The sequence below is a fragment of the Alosa pseudoharengus genome, unplaced genomic scaffold (assembly GCF_046254945.1).
Source record: "Alosa pseudoharengus isolate Yale_2024_CS ecotype anadromous, Long Island Sound unplaced genomic scaffold, YU_APseudo_1.1 YU_APseudo_1.1_scf_79, whole genome shotgun sequence".
NCBI classification, from domain to species: Eukaryota; Metazoa; Chordata; class Actinopteri; order Clupeiformes; family Clupeidae; genus Alosa; species Alosa pseudoharengus.
The window spans coordinates 67,501-85,264 of NW_027468869.1; the positions used below are offsets into that span (position 1 = coordinate 67,501).

The 17,764-nt window shown below is 45.0% G+C and overlaps 2 protein-coding genes across 2 annotated transcripts in view; both read left to right on the forward strand.

Moving 5' to 3' along the window:
* Positions 1–8,513, forward strand: part of ahr2 (aryl hydrocarbon receptor 2) — a 24,130-nt gene extending 15,617 nt beyond the window's left edge. The window contains exons 6-9 of the mRNA XM_076273447.1: positions 568–677; positions 1,062–1,203; positions 1,502–3,536; positions 4,249–8,513. Coding sequence (XP_076129562.1) covers positions 568–677; positions 1,062–1,203; positions 1,502–3,536; positions 4,249–4,356 — 2,395 coding nt within the window. The 3' untranslated portion in view covers positions 4,357–8,513. The remainder of the gene's footprint in view (positions 1–567; positions 678–1,061; positions 1,204–1,501; positions 3,537–4,248) is intronic.
* Positions 8,514–10,059: 1,546 nt separating this feature from the next.
* Positions 10,060–17,764, forward strand: part of LOC143111257 (aryl hydrocarbon receptor-like) — a 75,133-nt gene continuing 67,428 nt past the window's right edge. The window contains exons 1-2 of the mRNA XM_076273448.1: positions 10,060–10,738; positions 12,033–12,220. Coding sequence (XP_076129563.1) covers positions 10,698–10,738; positions 12,033–12,220 — 229 coding nt within the window. The 5' untranslated portion in view covers positions 10,060–10,697. The remainder of the gene's footprint in view (positions 10,739–12,032; positions 12,221–17,764) is intronic.

The window sequence follows — 17,764 nt, forward strand, 5'->3', positions numbered from 1 at the left end:
TGATGGACTCTGTAAACATGTAAACAGTAAACACAGGTGGGAAATCTGGCTTGAGGAAGTAAAAGTCGTACCATGTATTGGTTTACCTGTGCACCTAAAACAGGTGATTTCACTTATTAGCTCATCTACCTGGCTGAAGAGTTGAGCTAGTAAGAATCAGATGGTTTTTACTGAAAGGTTGGAACAAATATGTGGTAGGACTTTTACTTTCTGCAGCCGGGTTTCCCCATCTTTGACAGTAAATTCCTAGGCAAAATGGTCACATCTGAGGAACATCTGATCGTCTCCGTAAACATGTAAACAGTAGACATGTGGGTAAACAGTAAACACCTGAACAGCTCAGTAGATATGTAGACCAGGGGTGGACACCAGGTCAGTTCAGTAAATATGTTAGTGAAGAAAGAAAGAAAGAGGCAGAAAGAAAGAGAATCCTGTGTGTTGCCCTCTGACACTGGTTGTGTGTGTGTGTGTGTGTGTGTGTGTGTGTGTGTGTGTGTGTGTGTGTGTGTGTGTGTGTGTGTGTGTGTGTGTGTGTGTGTGTGTGTGTGTGTGTGTGTGTGTGTGCAGGGGAAAGGTTGTCTTGGGCTACACGGAGTTGGAACTCTGCATGCGTGGCTCGGGCTACCAGTTTATCCACGCCGCCGACATGATGTACTGTGCAGACAACCACCTGAGGAGTAAGTACCCGCCACGTCTCTCGCAGAACGTCCCTCACAGGTCAAAGTTCAAAGGTCAAGTCAAGTCAAGTCAGTTTTATTTTTAAAGCGCATTTAACATGCACAGAGTGCAACCCAAAGCGCTGGCAGGTCAGACTCTCAACAATCAGATACACATCCTCTGCAAATCAGTTAGGTGGCACACAAGTGCTTAGAGGTGTGAAATCACTCATATCGGATCCTTCCAACCAGGTGTAGCCTAACCCTAACCTTAAACCTAACCCTAGTAGCCTAACCCTAACTGTAAACGTAACCCTAATAGCCTAACCCTAACCCTAGTAGATGTGCCCAACTGCTGGCCCCAGGTGAGATATGAGGTGTTTGACCATGTCTTCTGCCCTGCAGTGATAAAGACGGGGGAGAGCGGCTTAACAGTGTTCCGGCTCCTGACCAAAGGGGGCTCCTGGTTGTGGGTCCAGGCCAACGCCAGACTCATCTACAAGCAAGGAAGACCGGAATTCATTGTGGCTCGCCAGAGGGCCCTGACGTGAGTCTCCACACAGCTGGGCTGTTTACTATCAACAAGACATCTGACAAGACCAATATGATACATCTCTTACTCACTTCAAATTCAGCCTCAAGGATCATCTATTTCTGGCTGGGTTTTGCTTCCTTAGTCTAACCCTGTGACTAATGACTACTGGTAGTAATAATTTCTCTCTCTCTCTCTCTCTCTCTCTCTCTCTCTCTCTCTCTCTCTCTCTCTCTCTCTCTCTCTCTCTCTCTCTCTGTCTCTCTCTCTTTCCCTCCTCTTTCTCTCTCTCTCTCTCTGTCTCTCTGAACAGAAATGAGGAGGGTGAAGAGCATCTGCGCCAGAGGAAGATCCAGCTTCCTTTCAACTTTGCGACGGGGGAGGCCCTCCTGTACGAAGACGCCGTCTCCGTGGCCTCCATCCCCAGTCAGCCCACCAAAGAGCCGATGAAGCTGCCCAAGTCCGCCGAGCAGATTAACGTCGACCCCAACTCCCTGCTGGGCTCCATGCTCAAGCAGGACCAGATGTTGTATGGCCCGGGCAGCACCAACGACAACGGCAGCAGCGACGCCAATGTCCAGTTCCCTCCGATGCCCATGGAGGTGTCCATGGATTTGCCCATGGACCAGGTCTTCCTGGACAGCCACGCGCTGATGACCGTGCCTGGCGGGGACCCCTGGCAGCACTTACAGGCCAACGCTGCCACCACACCGACCGTGGGATCGGTCAAGTCGGAGACGAGTGTGAAGGACATGGTGGAGACGCTGCAGCAGATCATCGCGGACGCCAGCATGTGCCCGGAGCTGCAGCTGGACATAGACGTGGGCGATCTTGAGCTGAAGGAGTGGGAGAGCACGCTGCTGCGCATGAACATGACCACCAGCGAGAGCGCCGTCCAGCTCAACGACATCCTCACCAACGACATCTTCTCGTACGTGGAGGGCCTGTTTGAGGAGAACGGCCTGCAGATGCCCGCCTCGGGCCAGGGCGGCTTCGGGGACGTACACCCCGACTGCCTGCCAGGGCTGGAGCTGCAGACCTCCATCATGGCGGCTGCAGGACAGGTCTTCGATCTGCCGGGGGCTCCACCACCACAGCCACCGCCGACATTCAATGATGCCCAGCCGCAGGGCAACCTCCTGGGCATGGGCCTCCAGAACAACACGCCCATAGGAGGGGCACCGCGGGGCACCATGAAGCTCACACACATTGGCCCTGAGATGACGCTGGCACAATCAGTGCCCACTGGTAGCCTCTCTAACCAGGCTCTACAGCAGAGGGTCCTGGGAAACGGAGCTGACCTCCAAGGGTTCAACCCCGCCACTCTGGCCGGACAGTACAACCATTCCCAGGGCCAGGGTCAGCTACAGCAAGGTCGTCTGGGCAATGGCCCCCAGCAGAACAGCAGGGCGTCTGTGCCCCAGCGGCGGATTCTGACTGACCAGCAAGAGATGCTTGGCCAGGTGCACCCCAATGCGATGATGGTGCCCGCCATGCCAAACCACAACACCATGCCCACAGCTGCAACCCTGCCGTCCCAGCCAATGGCCTTTCAAAAGCCTCTCAACCAACCAAATGGCCAGGATGGCTCTTGGGTCTCGTCCCTGCCCGGCTCCGCCATGGCAGACGGCATGCTGGGAGGGCGCGCCCAGAGGATTCCAAACCAGACGGACATGTCGCTGACCAACTCGCCTGCCGCCTGTCTGCAGGGACGCTTCTCTCTGCACACCCAGCCCGGCCAGAACCCGTGGCCTCTCCAGCAGCAACAGCAGCAGAACCACCTGCAGCAGAGCCAGCAGCTGCAGAGCCAGCAGCAGCAGCTTCCCAACCCCCTGTCCAATGGACACCAGCACTTGTCTAACTGCTACGGTCAGACGGCAAATTTCCAAAGAGACGCCATCTCGCAGCTTCTCCCCCAGAACACTCCGACCTTCAGGGCGGCCTTCCGAGCCCCGAACCCCGCCGCAACCCCTCAGCCGGGGTCAATGGGCGTCCCTCACCTACCTAAAAACAGCTGCATGTTCGACAGCTCGCCCCCAGCCGCTGCCCTTGCCCAGACCAACCCTGCCACGTCCGTCCCGTCTGCCCTGGCGAACGGCGTGGGCTACAACCACCGTCGGCCGGACGTCTCGCTGGCAGGCCACAACATGAAGGCCCTGCTCAACCACAGCCCGCCCCAGCAGCAGGCCTGTTTCTACCCGCGGAGCACCACCGACGCCCTGGGCACTGCCACCACCAACGTCGCTGTGCCCGCCCTCAACCACATCACCCCACAGGACGCTCTCAACCCCCTGGAGACCCTGATGGTACAGCAGCGGCCGTTCCTGAACTGCAACGGCCAGACACCGGTAAGCGGACTCCATTTGTCTCGCATGTACCGGCTGGATCACTAAAAGCAAGGTCAAGACACACCTGTATTGTTGTTTTGTTGTTGTTGATGATGTTGTTATTTCTTTTTCTTTTTCCCTTCTTTCCTTCAAATGTGTGTTTGTATGTTTCTATACCAGAATGGAGATTGTATTATAGAGTAAGTTGTTGAAGCTTAGCATGTCCACTCTTCTCTGCGTGAGACTTCCTGGTCCTTGTCTAGCACGGCAATTCTGATTGGTTTCCGTCTGACTGTCAACAAGGAGTAGGAGGTGGTTAACCAGAGGCAAGAGAGTGGATTGGCAGACCCTATGTGCCTTCAATTCACATTTCACCAGAGTGTAGCTTTTGTATATTCCAAAAAAACTAAAACAAATAGGACTGTTCTAAGTGAAAGAAAGGGGAGCACTTCCCTGGGTCAAAAATGTTTGTAAATAATAAAATGTACAATAAAATGTGCAATAAAAGCACGGGGTGCTCATCAAAAATGGGCCTTTAAGCCGTCAACCTGCACATCAGCTATGAAAACCACCACACACACAGAAGAAAGCTTGTTACAATTCATCACTGTGCAATGCATTTCATAGCATAATTACATACCCAGATACTGGGAATGTAAATTCAAATGGGGATTTTTCAGAAACTGTATGTCTTGTGTGATGTTGATGTTTTGTGTCTTGTTTTCTTTTGCAGATCACCAACCCTCTGATACAGGACAATGGTCCCTTCCAGTTCCCTAACATGGTCAATGAAACCACATACTTCACAGAGAACAGTCAGGCCAACTGCTGTGATTTCTAGAATGCACAGACAGACACCCATTTGCCTTTTGTTCTGTCATGAAAATGAACGCTGTGAGACCTGACGAAGCAGCACTCGTCTCTAAAGAAAACTGAGTCCAGACTGACTAAAAGAAAAAAAAACAAATGACAACAGGTTCACAAATGCCTTCTGAGATTCTCTCTACGTGCCTTCCTGTGGAGATGTGACAGCGACTCCTTTTTTTGTTTGTTTTTTTCCCCCTCGCATCAGCCGCAGCTCAAAACGTACAAATGAGGACCTTGCATGACGTCAGTCAGACACTTTGATTTTGCTTGTTTGTTTGTTTGTTTGTTTTTGTTTGTTTAAAAATGCAAATGGAAATGGAAGCAGCAGCAGGACTGTCACTGGAAAACCCGGGGGCTGCTCTTCGGAGGAAAGGAAAAGACACCAGGAAGGTGCAAAAGAAAATATTTATTTTGTTTTGTTTTGCGTTCTATCCAATTGTTTTTTTTTTTTTTTTCATTTCTTTGTCACTCTAGATTTTAGTATGCCTTGTGTGTGTGTGCGTTTTACAGCCACAGGAAATAAGTGTGTGTATGTGTGTGTGTGTGTGTGTGGTAGGTTTGCTACCTGTGATCTCTTTAATGAAGTAAGCATGCAGAAGGCAGAGGGAGACACACACAAACACACAAACACACACACACACACACACACACCAGAGATGCACCGCAGGTCATCTCTGGGCCCAGACGCATGTGGAGTTGTGGAGAACCTGGGTGGTGGCAAAGTTCAAAGGTCAGGGGGTCAGGAAGTCATCCGACTCTGGTGTGAGAGTGAGTTGAAGTTTCCATGCCATAGCCATAGCTGCCATACATCTCCCTGGCACAGTCAGTGCACACTGGTAGCCCCCCCCACCCAGGCTCTGCCACAGAAATGGGGGCAACCTCCAGGGTTCCAACCCCACTGCCCTGGGAACACAGTACAGCCATCCCCAGGCTTTGGAGCCTTGGCCATCTGTGGCTGGGGGCTCCTGGGTAACAACCCCCAGCAGAACAGTAGGGCATCAGGGGCAAGGGGCCGCTCAGCGCCGATACTGCCCCAGCATCCCCTACTCCCCCAGGCCTCTCTCACTGCCCCCCCCCCCCTCCAAACTGCTAGCCAAACTGCATTATGTTATAATATATCACAATTGTAACAAGGTATGTTAATCAGATTGTTAATGGATAACATTTATTCACTTTGCTTTGTGCTGTTTTGTTTCGCTTTATGAATGTGTCTTTTATATTTTTTATAAGCATTTAATCAAAAATATCAGATACGTCAATGAGCCATTTTTCTCTTCCTCTGTCTCAGGCTTCTTCTAACTGCCTTCTCTCTCTCTCTGTCCCTCTCTTTCTGTTTATCTCTCTCATTCTCTCTCTCTGTTTTAAACTTGTGATTCTGTTGGAGGAGAGGGACCCCCCCCCCCCACACACACACACACACACACTTTTGCCCCCACCAGGCTGTCAGTGTGATCTCTGCATCTCTAAACAGACTTGGGGAGTATTCCAAGTATGTGGTTTAGTGACAAACCCAGGTAAGTTAACTCAGAGTAAATGGTAAACCTTCTACAACAAGAGGCCTATGGCATTGTTTTGTTAGGAGGATAAAGCCATACAGCTCTTCCATTAGGAGGTTTACTACTTGTAATTTACCCAAGTTTGTCACTAAACTACACACTTGGAATACCCCCCGGTGTCTAGGACAGGAGAGTAGAGGAATTGGTAGAGAGGAGAGTTCCTAAATTAAATGAACTCATTAAAACATGCAGATGGCCTCTTATGGGAAAGACAGCAGGTGGCCGTAGCACTGAGATGATTGGCTTGTAGTGACCAATCACCCTCTTGCTCCTGCTTTGTTTGTTGTTTTGTTGTTGTTATGATGTTGTTATTTCTTTTTCTTATTCCCTTCTTTCCTTCAAATGTGTGTTTGTATGTTTCTATACCAGAATGGAGATTGTATTATAGAGTAAGTTGTTGAAGCTTAGCATGTCCACTCTTCTCTGCGTGAGACTTCCTGGTCCTTGTCTAGCACGGCAATTCTGATTGGTTTCCGTCTGACTGTCAACAAGGAGTAGGAGGTGGTTAACCAGAGGCAAGAGAGTGGATTGGCAGACCCTATGTGCCTTCAATTCACATTTCACCAGAGTGTAGCTTTTGTATATTCCAAAAAAACAAAAACAAATAGGACTGTTCTAATTACTCATGAACCTTGCTTTTCAAATATTGAAATGTAAATAAAGCAAAACAATGTATGTAAAATACCTTACCTCACCATATTAAGGAGTATGGCCGCCTATGAATTCTGTAGAAAAGGGCAAACTAGTTTGTAGCGCTGGAAGCATGGGTTTTCTCCTTACTCGTGTAGGTTTGTGAGCTGAATACTATAGCGGCGAAGACGTTGAAAGTCGTCCTCTCGGCGTCTGTAAGAGGTGGCTCTCATAGAGGTGGCCTCTCCACGGAAAATAGCCCCGAGGAATTAAGCCTTAGAGGATTGCCCCCCTCCACACTTAGACACCACTCACACACACCAAAGTCAGAAGCATTTATCGTCTTTGGCGTCACTTTACACACCCTCTCCCTTGAGGTGTATCAGTGGCTTCTCCAGCATAAACCATAACAGTACGAGGCAGCTACAGGATCTTATGCAGTTTGTTCAAATACTTTGGAGATCAGTGGGGTGAGGTCCGTAAAGGCCCTCGGACTACGACAGGAAATGCTTTACCCGTTCATATGAGATTATTAAGACACATATCTATGACACACTCTCACCCACAGCAGTTAGTCTGAAATGTTAAAAACATCCCAAGTGCCTTAAGGATTTTATTTCATTTGATTTCATGCATTAGTGACATGTAATGGCTTCTGTGTGTTGATTTTAACTGTGATTTGTTTGCTGGCTCTGTTGATTTAACAGATAGGAAATTAAAGGTTTGGTTGGTACTGTAAATATGCAACACATAGTGATGCCCCAACTAAAGTATGCCACTTACTTATTCTTATAATAGTAATTAAAAAATGGAAAGATTGTCCCTATTGTCCCTCCGTTGTGATCCCTCGTTGTGGATGCCTTCAGAAATTTCGTGTTTGTAGTGAAGAGGACACCTGGTTCTGTGGGGGGGTGATGTGACCGGAGATGGACTGATAGGAGATGGACTGATAGTGAATGTGTCATTCACCGGTGCAGTGGATGAGGAAGGTGGAGTGATCAGAGGTGTTGGTTGAACCATGTTGGTTTGTGAGGGAGATGGTTGGTAGTGATGGTGCGTAGCTACAAGAAGGCTGGTGTGGTTGAACGGGAAACATGGAAGAGGACTAACCAGAGGACATATCAGGATGCGACAGCATTTTGGCACTTTCAGTTTCTTTCTTTCAAACAGATCGGTTCTCTCTCACATACACACACACACACACATACATACAGTATACACACACACAAAGAGAGAGAGAGTTATGAGCGTGGAATCCTGGCATGCTCCTAGAAATTCACAAAATGGAAGAGTGCGCAAAAAAAAACACTGGTGCCAACTTTCCAAATGATTCTCATCATTCTGGGGTTCAGCGCTTCTCGGCCAACTAATTAAATGCGTTTTCTGCATGCTTTAGAACAATGGAATAATAGAAGCACTTGCTACTGCAGATGTCTGTTTTCTCCTGCCCCCCCCCCCCCCCCCCCCCCCCACACACACACACACACAACCCCAACCAGCCGCTCACTGGAGTGGTTCAGGCCCAGATCTGGTCCTCTCCTGGGCTTCTTCCGGCTCCATACCATCCCATAATCATCTGCTATCTAGACAGAGGAAAGTGTGAGGGCAAGTTTCTTTTGTAAATGCAGTATCATCGTATTATTTACATTTTTTTTAAATGTATGTATGTGATTTTATTGTTTGTTTGTTTGTTTGTTTGTTTGTTTGTGTGCTACCTGGCCTTATAAGAGCCCTCACGTACCATGTACCATTTTGTAAATTTTCTGCACAGCTGTTAAATATGTAAGCCATTTTTGACGGATTTTTCCTAAAATACAGCATAAGTATATTGTAGCTTTGACCTTTTTTCTTGCTATTTTGTAATTGCAAAGAGCCCCTCTTCTCTGTGTCTCATTATTAATATTTCATTCTTGTGCTATTAAAAGGCATTTTGATGACTCTACAATTAGTGTGATCTTTTTACAGGCTATCATAGTCCAAACGGCTAAGTGGGTGCTTAAAACAAGGGCCACTCACAAGTCCTTTTCCATCTCTTTTTCTTTTTCTTAATGGCCACAAGAGGGTGCTTTCATCCATGCCTTTCCCATCATCTCTCTCTCTCTCTCTTTCTCTTTATCAATCAGTTACACAACAATTGCGAAGAATGTCAGACTCGTTGCAGGTCTGCCCAAGCAGTAATTAACTCTGCATCATGTGTTCTAGTTACCCACTGGGGCCCGCTGAGCGAAGCGGAGCGCAGAGCAAGCGGCGGAGGACAGCGGATTTTCCCAGAATAAATTGACACACATCTTTCGCAGTGTTTAGACGCCACCGCTAGTAAGCTTTCATGTGGGATTTATGTTTTTCTTTTCATGGCTGAGAAGGACTGTGGCTTCAAAAACGATGAAATTAGATCGAATTGGGTGGCTGAATAAACGCCTAAATAGATTGAAGATGACCCATGGCGCTGGGGATAGAAGTGTAGCCTATCGGTCGCTTGATGACAGATCTTCTGAGGGAATTTCAGTGCAGAATGTATACCCTCACCGTAGAAATGACTGACATTTTATTAACATAATTAGAATATCGACCGATTTTTATTGCCGGTAGCCGATATTGATTTTCATAGGGCTATTGTCTAGCTCTAAAGTTCGGTAACACAATGAGAAAGTGTAGGGTACAATTGAATTTCGTTATAAGCTTCCATTTTTATTAATCCATATAGTTATATATCTATATTTTTCCCTTCATGATCTAAACATTTTTTTTTTCCTCTTTTTGGTAATTTCAGTCAGATCTGGAATATGGACATTTGACCAAAACAAACAAACAAAACAAAAAACGCTGAGTCATATGCACCAAAATTCCTGCAGTAGGCCTATCATTCTTTGGAAATAAAATGTCCCTGCTGTAGTATGGTGCTGTCCTCCAAGACTCACATACAGTCCATTCTTCAGGTGCACACACACACAAACACACACACACACACTGCTCACATTTCACACTCTGGTAAATATGTTCATTCACAGTAATTATGCCAACTTTCAGAAATACACAGCACAAACAGAAGGCGTTTGGCACATTAAGTTCTCTGTTAAATGTCGTGAATAAATTATGCATTCTGCATTTGTTCTGTCCTAAAATGCTGACAATTACACATGGTACACATCTTTTCCGTCTTCAATATCAAATGTAATGCTAAAATCCTATGATAATCTTGAGCCAACGTCTGTCCTGATCATACAAATCGATGATCCTGCAGAAAGGTTCCGTCCCTCCAGCAGAACCGGCGGCTTACAGGCCTCAGTGCTGTGCTATGCTGTGCTGCGATTGGACAAACGAGTCGGATAGTGAGCGCGTCGGGCCTGACGTGTTCGCCCGTGTATCTGGGAGATTTTTTCCCTCCCATGCCTCTTAACCTCAGGCCTGTGCTTCGCTGCGCGCTCCCGTTCAAATCTGTGCCGGTCGCCTGGTCACTAGAATGAGTGCCCTACTCTGACTTGGTGGAGAAGGGAGAGGGAGGGGGTTGTTGACGTCGAGAGCGCGCAAGAGCTCGTTACAGAAGAGGAGCTTTGCAAAGATGAATTAGATGCTAAGTCTTGACGCAATTTAAATGTCGTTTGTTTTTTATATGCCAATTTAACTTTAAATCAACTTTGTTTTCGTCTCGTTCGATAAGTGTCGTCTTAGCGTTTGGACTGCTATCATCATTGCCTAAATGACGAAGGGGACATGCACTTGCTGGCACCAACTATGTCAATTAATGTTGAAATAGGATACTTTTCACGCTGTCTCGCCGAATTGATGGGATGCTAAATCAGTACTTCAATTTAATTCTGTTAATACATCATTTATGCCCAAATGATTTTTGCTCACATAAGATGGATTCGCAGTTTTGATTGATGGAACCGGACAAGTAAAAGGATTTGGGAGCACGATCGGTGCCTTTCAACGCTACTTGTAAATTCGTATTCGTTTTTTGGAGTCTTTACAATGAAAACATAAAGACATAATTTGCATTGGGGTTGTCGTGGTATTTGTGCATTGTGTTTTTGCGGGAGAAGAGACTGTAAATCTTCTGCCAGATATGTGTTGGTCGAACAACACTGTGCTGAACTACAGGAATACAGACCTACTGTAGAGCCTTAAAATGTATGCTGGACGGAAACGAAGAAAACCGGTCCAAAGAGCGTAAGTAGGCCTATAACATTCTACATAGTCTGACTATTTAAATCGGTGTATTTTTTTTATTTAGTCATCCACCTGTCAACTAACAGGTTATGTAAAATGTAGGCTGGTCGACACTATTACATGTGGTGAACTGTGGTGCGTCCACAAGTCCATCAAATGTATTTGTTGGTTTTGACAAACTATTTACATGCATTGTGATCCTGGCAATGAAATTCCCATTGACACATGTAGGTTACTCTGTGTTGTAAGTCTCAGGGGGCAGTGTTCAAAACTTTGGATCACATATTATACCGCAATTTAATTACATATAGCCTACCAGTGCCCTTTAATCAATAACGGTAAACTGGCAGACCGATTGTAGCCTACGCTCCATTTAATCACTGTGTAGCCTAACATGGTAAAGCTGCTACATGGAATTCAATTCACATTTAAATGAGTAGAGACGATGTAACTGTATTTGTGTTTCTCTGGTTTCATCTTTGTTTATGCATAGTTGGATAGTCCATCTTAGGTTTATTCAGTGAAGAACGGGAAATAAACTCAGCCTATCGAAAGAAAGCGCAGGTGCAGGAGTAGGCAGAGATGTTGATTTTCCATCTTTCATTTCCGTTACTCGGTTCATCATTTTAAACCCTAATTCGACAAGTAATGAGTCTGCATATTCCTTCCTTGGCATAGTTGTAAAATGCCAAAGGAATTTAATTTTCGGAAGTGTGTTTGCGAAGTTGCTGGTGGTGACAGTTTAATGTTGTAGCCTAATTGCCATCTCAGACTATGAGGGGAACGTGAGCAGAAATTGCATTCAATTAGTCTACTTTTAGTTCCGTGATTATTTTCATAAAAGCTTATATTATTATTAGAATATTTGTGATCACTTGAATTTATGATGGGATTTGGTACGAATAAATCTAAACTAGACGAAATATATTAGTTAGGCCTATTTAATGTAATGTGTGTGCCTGTGGAAAATGTAGCGTTGTGCGCGATGCATGATCACGCTGAAATGTATAGGGTAAATAAAGGGGCAAACCTCTAAATGCTGTTCTTTTAAAACAAATTATGAACCTCCTCTGACTGTGTCATGTGCACCACACACTGTGGACCTATATATATATATATATATATATATATAAACGTAGTTTAAAACAGAATTCAAGAGCATACAATTTCCTGGAAATAAACTGGCCATTTTGATACAACTCTTATTAGCTTTAGAGTAGTAGGCCCGCTGGTGACCATCACTGATGATCACTTTGTGTTCGTTTCTGATGCACCTGTGTCGCTGCCTGTCCAGGGTAAAACAGCCGCCGGTGGAGGGTGTGAAATCCAACCCATCCAAGCGGCACAGAGACCGGCTGAACTCCGAGTTGGATCGTCTGGCCAGCCTACTGCCATTCCCCGAAGAAGTCACCTCCAGCCTGGATAAGCTCTCGATTCTACGCCTCAGCGTCTCCTACCTGCGGGCCAAGAACTTCTTTAGTGGTGAGCATCTCGGACATCTTTGACCTGTGTGTACTGAGAGAGAGTGTGTGTGTGAAGGAGAGAGAGAGAGAGAATGTGAGTGTGTGTGTGTGTGTGTGTGTGTGTGTGTGAGAGAGAGAGAGTGTGTGTGTGTGAGAGAAGAGAGAGAGAGAGAATGAGTGTGTGCGTGTGTGTGTGTGTGTGTGTGTATGTGTGGCTGGGCAAAGCTGAGTTATTTTGACTGGAGCGGTTGTTTTTGTTTGTTGTTGGTTTGGAGCTGGTGGTGGCGGGGAGAGGAGCCATAGAGTCGGTCAGCAGCTCAGCATTGCTCTGGCTGAGAGAGTAGATCTGACCGCAGCTCCTAGTCCTTCAGAGCTGAGAGAGTAGATCTGACTGTAGATCCTTGCCCCTCATTAGGGGCTTACGGCCAAACTGACCGTAAGAGGTTTACTGCAAGGGTCTCGAGTACAGCCAGGTAAGAACAGACATTAGAAGAATACCTGGATTATCAGCTTTAGTGGCACGATTCCCAGAACAATATTATTATATTATATTGTATTGTATTATATATTGTTTTTATTTTTTGTATTATTTGATATCATATTATAACTTGTCTTGGCTAAATTGGGTGTACATTTTATTTATTGTGTTTTATTTTATTTATCTGTGGTAACTGTTGTATTTCTTTGTAGTTATGGACACTGTAAATTAACATTCCAATGGCAGTATTTTTCTTCTTGTTGTGCTGGGATTGTATCACTTGGGAATGATTGGATCTAAATTGCAGTGGTGTGTGTCCTGTTAGATTGTGTAGTAGCAGGCAGATGATTTGTTTCCGTACAGCACAACAGTACTCTCTCTTTGTCACTCAGGCTGATTGTGTTGCCCAATACCATCAAAGCATATTGAATAATTTGTGATGTGGAAGAGCCGAGGCTTTTCTAAGAGCTGCTCGAGCCCGGGCTCAGTCTCACGACAGTTTTCTCTCTCTCTCTCTCTTCTTGAGAAACTCTGAATATTTCATGGCCCTGTGCGACGTCAGCAGTCTTTCAGAGATTTAAAGAGAACGTCGAACACACACAAGGTGTGAAACAATCGATAGCATGCTTTCAAAGTAAACATGTAAACATTTCCAAAAATAGCTGCCTTTTAATATTTTTTATTTAACTCTCTTGGTCACCATAAGTGGATGAAAAAAAACCTTTATTTTATAAAAGCGTACTGCAATGCAGGCCCATGAGTGTGGTGAAGCATTAATAATTAAAAAAAAACTAGCTTAAAGAATTTATAAAATGGAGGGATAGAAATGTTTGTTTAAGACAGTGGAACTTAAAATGGCTGTGGCAGGTGCAGTGGACAGACACACTGTGTGTGATCAATCTCTGAGGATCATACCTGGGATGCCGTGCAATGTGTGTGTGAATTTGTGTGTGCGTGTCGGTGTGTGTGTGTGTGTGTATGTGTGCGTGTTTGTGTGTACATACGTGTGTGTGTGTGTGTGTGTGTGTGTGTGTGTATGTGTGTGTGTGTGTATACGTGTGTATAAAGTTGTGTGTGTGTGTGCATGTGTGTTTGTGTACGTGTGTGTGTGTATGTGTATGTGTGTGCGTTCACACATATTATGTACATTGTGCTTACGTGTACCTTATTGATGTTGACGATAATGCTCAAGGACATGTCTCAGCTTTGTATCCTTGGGGAGTGGCTCACTGTACTGACTATGGCCAGTTTGTGCAAGAATGAATTATACAGTACCATGGTATGTTGAACTGCTCTTGTAGTTCATGTGTATGTGCTTTCAGTTTATGCATTCATACTGCTCAAGCTATTGTCATAGCCGTAACTGGGAGGTGGCCATTTTGATCAAAGTTTACATATAGAATGTGTAAAATCAGGCATTCCCAACATTTTCAAGCATTCTATAGAAAGACACATTTTAGAATGTGAGAGAGACAGAAGGTGTGAAAGACAAGATATGATGAGAAAGAGAGAGAGAGGACATGTTGGGAATGGTGGGAAGTGGAGAGAGGGAGAGAGAGAGAAAATGAGATGATGGAAGCGTAAACTGTAGAACTGGAGAGAGTAAGCGAGAGAAAGGAGAGAGTGGGGGAGAGAAGGAGGAAGTGGAGGCAGAGGAGGAGAGAGTGTTCACAGAACCACAGAGAAATCTTCCATTATGTCTCATGTTACTTTATTAGCCTACCCTGTGATTCACCGTAGATTTGCACTTCTCTCTGGAAAAGAACTATGGGATGTTTAATGAATTTTATCTGCCTAGTGCTCAATAGCTGAATGAGTACATAACATCAAGCAAGCCCCATGGAAATATTTTTAATTATTTAACATTTAATAGTTTTGTAGGGTTAGGGTATCAGCAGAATGAATGACAAGAAATCAAATAGGAACATATTATTATTATTATTATTATTATTATTATTATTATTATTATTATTATTATTATACAACATTGAAATTGTTAAATTGTTATTAAAGTGTATTTACATTTCATATCATTACTATTATATAATAATCATTAAAAATATAATAGATAAATATGTATGTTGTAAAACTTCAACACAATCAGAGCAGCAAAAATAATACTATTGTTTTCCATAAAGACATTCTGTTATGAAAGCTTCTGGACGTTTTGTGTGCATCTCTAGCACAGAGCACATCTGTGTCAGCAGCCAGTCCCATCTCCCTGTGAGTCATGTCCCTGAGTGTGGAAAATAGGCCATCAAAAAGGACAGGCATCTCCTCGGACGCCTATTCCTTCCTCATTTACCCCCGCCTCACCATCACCATCAATCCACTCACGGGCTAAAGACGGACCAATTAGCCCTCCCGCAGGCTCCTGCACCACTCCCCCAGTCCACCCCCCACCACTCCCCACCCCCCAGTCGCTCGGCCGCAGTCTCTGCCTCCGCCCGGCTGGGCTCTCTCTCTCTCCAGCCAGACTAGAGCACTGTGTTTGTGTTGGAATGTAATTTGTTATGTGTAAACAGCGCAAATGCCATGTGACATGCTGAGATTATATGCTGGCTTTTAGTGAATCGCTTGTGCGATGTGGCTAAAGTGGTGGGTGAGGGCTTAGCGATGGAAGAGTTGTGCGGTGGTGGCGGGTTGTGTGTTACCGTTAGCTGGTCTGGTTCAGCTTGTCTGTCCCCAGGCTGGTTGGCTGAGCACGCCGTGAAAAGACTGGACTGGCCATTGTGTAATTCTGCTATTAACCTAAGTTCCCTAATGGTCTTAGTATTTATTGCTGTAATTACGTATAACTGTTATTTGTCTGATATTGTTACACAGCGAACTGTTTTTGTTTCTGCTATTGTCTAATATTAGATTTTTACTGTAATGAAACACACCAGTGAATCAGACATCATGGAGGCGCCCCCAGGCATTTGGAAAAGCAAGGAGAGGAAAGGTTCAGTCAGATCCTTAGGGCAACACCACTGACATCCCCTGATGCATCTCAGGCTCCACTTCCTGGAAGCAGAGGCTCATGGGAAGGCTCTGTGTTAACGTAGCATTCTCAGTTCAGCAAGAAAGCGAGGGAGAACTTGGAGAGATGAAGACAGCGAGAGGGAAATGGGGGCAGGGTCTTCGTTTATGCTGAGGTTCTGGTGGGATTGCTGAAGCAAATTGTTGTTTTGCTAGCTATTATAGTGGCTTTCCACAGCATCTTAATCAGGAACAGGAAAATATTATTTAGCTTTTTGCTGGAATTGGTGAGCTGTTAGTCATGCCGAATGGCCAATGATTTTCTTCCATGAAAAGCCATGATAGCCCAAGCCTTGCACCCTTTAGCATACCAGTGGTCTATAATGGCGAGCAAATGTGTTGAGTGGAAAAATGCAGTAGTAGTTTTGTGACTGTACACTTTGAGACATTTGTAAGGCCTACAGGGGTGGTAGCAGGCTAATGCTTTGTTTTATATTATTTGATTATGGTCATGCCTTGAGAGGTGAAAAAGATGGAAAAAAGAGGAGAATGTGGTCTGGGCTGGAAGTGATTAGAGTGCCTCTGTGCAGATGGTCGTGAATGCTGCAGAGTTTCTGTAAGAAAGACTGCGCTTCAGTTCAGTTGTTTGCAAACACTATTCATGGGTCCCCTTGTCATGAGAGCTTCTACAATATCATCCTGGTTTAGCCCCTCAGATTTCTGTTTGTCTTTCAGTGTGTTCATCGTTGTTTCTTTCCAGACAGGCTTCCCACCACAGACAATGCAGAATTCTAAGAAATATATGTTTACATAAATCATGTCAGTAGGTTTTGTAGTACTTTTTGAAACTCTGTTGCCAGTTTTTGATTGTGGTCATGGTGCTGTTGCGTTTGGATCAGCAAAATGCAGGGTCTGTTTTTGAAGAGTCTCACCCCCCTCCACACACACACACACACACACACACACACACACACACACACACACACACACACACACACACGCACACTTAGTGTCTCTCTTTCTCTGTTTCGCTCTTGACTGTTTGTCTCTGCTGTAGCTGTAGCACCAAAATTGGCAAGAAAAAATATGAAAATGTTCTATATTTATTCAGTGCCAAGATAAGGCAATGTGCCAACACAGACATATGTTAGTGGTTTTATCTTAAATATTCTAATTTGTTAGAGAAGTCAATGTAAGGTAGTAGGTGGACTATTTGATGTGGGACATTATTTATTAATGCAGTTTTTCATTTTTCATTTCATTTGTGAAATGATTAGCATTCTTATTGTTAATTTATTATTGGCTACTCTTTCATTTGTTCTTTGAGGCATAAAGAGTGAATGTTTTACATTTAAATTCATTTACATTCATTCATTTAGCTGATACATTTATCCAATGCAACCTACAAAGTTTTTGTTTTAATTTACAATGCCGTAGGTGACCTGAAGTAACTAAATAAATGTTGCATATACCGGTATATCCAAAGTCAAGATAGTAACCAGAGCATGCCTAGTGTAGAAGATTAAGTCAAACCAGAGGGTGTGTTCTAAAGGGATAGTAATAGATAGTAAAAAATAAGTGCATGGATGTGTGTGTGTGTGTGTGTGTGTGTGTGTGTGTGTGTTTGTGTTTGGTCCCAGCCGAAGAAGGGTGTCAGGAGATGGAGGCGGCTGGCGTAGCGGTCAGTGTTGTGTCTGGCTGCGGCAGTGGGGGTAGTTTGGGGCAGTGGGTGTAGTTTGGGGAGGCGGGGGCTGTTTGGGGAGTGTTGATAAGCTGGGTTGGGAGGTCAGAAGCTGTGGCTCTAGCTGAAAAAACTAGGCCACTTGTAGCCAGCCAAGCTCTCTCTCTCTCCCTCTCCCTCTCTCTTTCTCTCTGTCTCGGCGAAGAGCATGCATGCTCCGATGCAAACACTCATCACCTACCACACGCTGAACCATGCAGTCAAAACACACAGGGGCTTTGGGCTTCTTGAACTCAACATGGGTGAAACCAGTCGCTTCTGGAAAACATTTCCAGTACTGTTCTTTCCAATTATGATCCAGTTAAAGGTTAGAAGAATTCCACCAGAGGAAATGCTCATGCTGGCTGGGCTTTTATTGTGAACATACACCGTGAAGCGTTTTT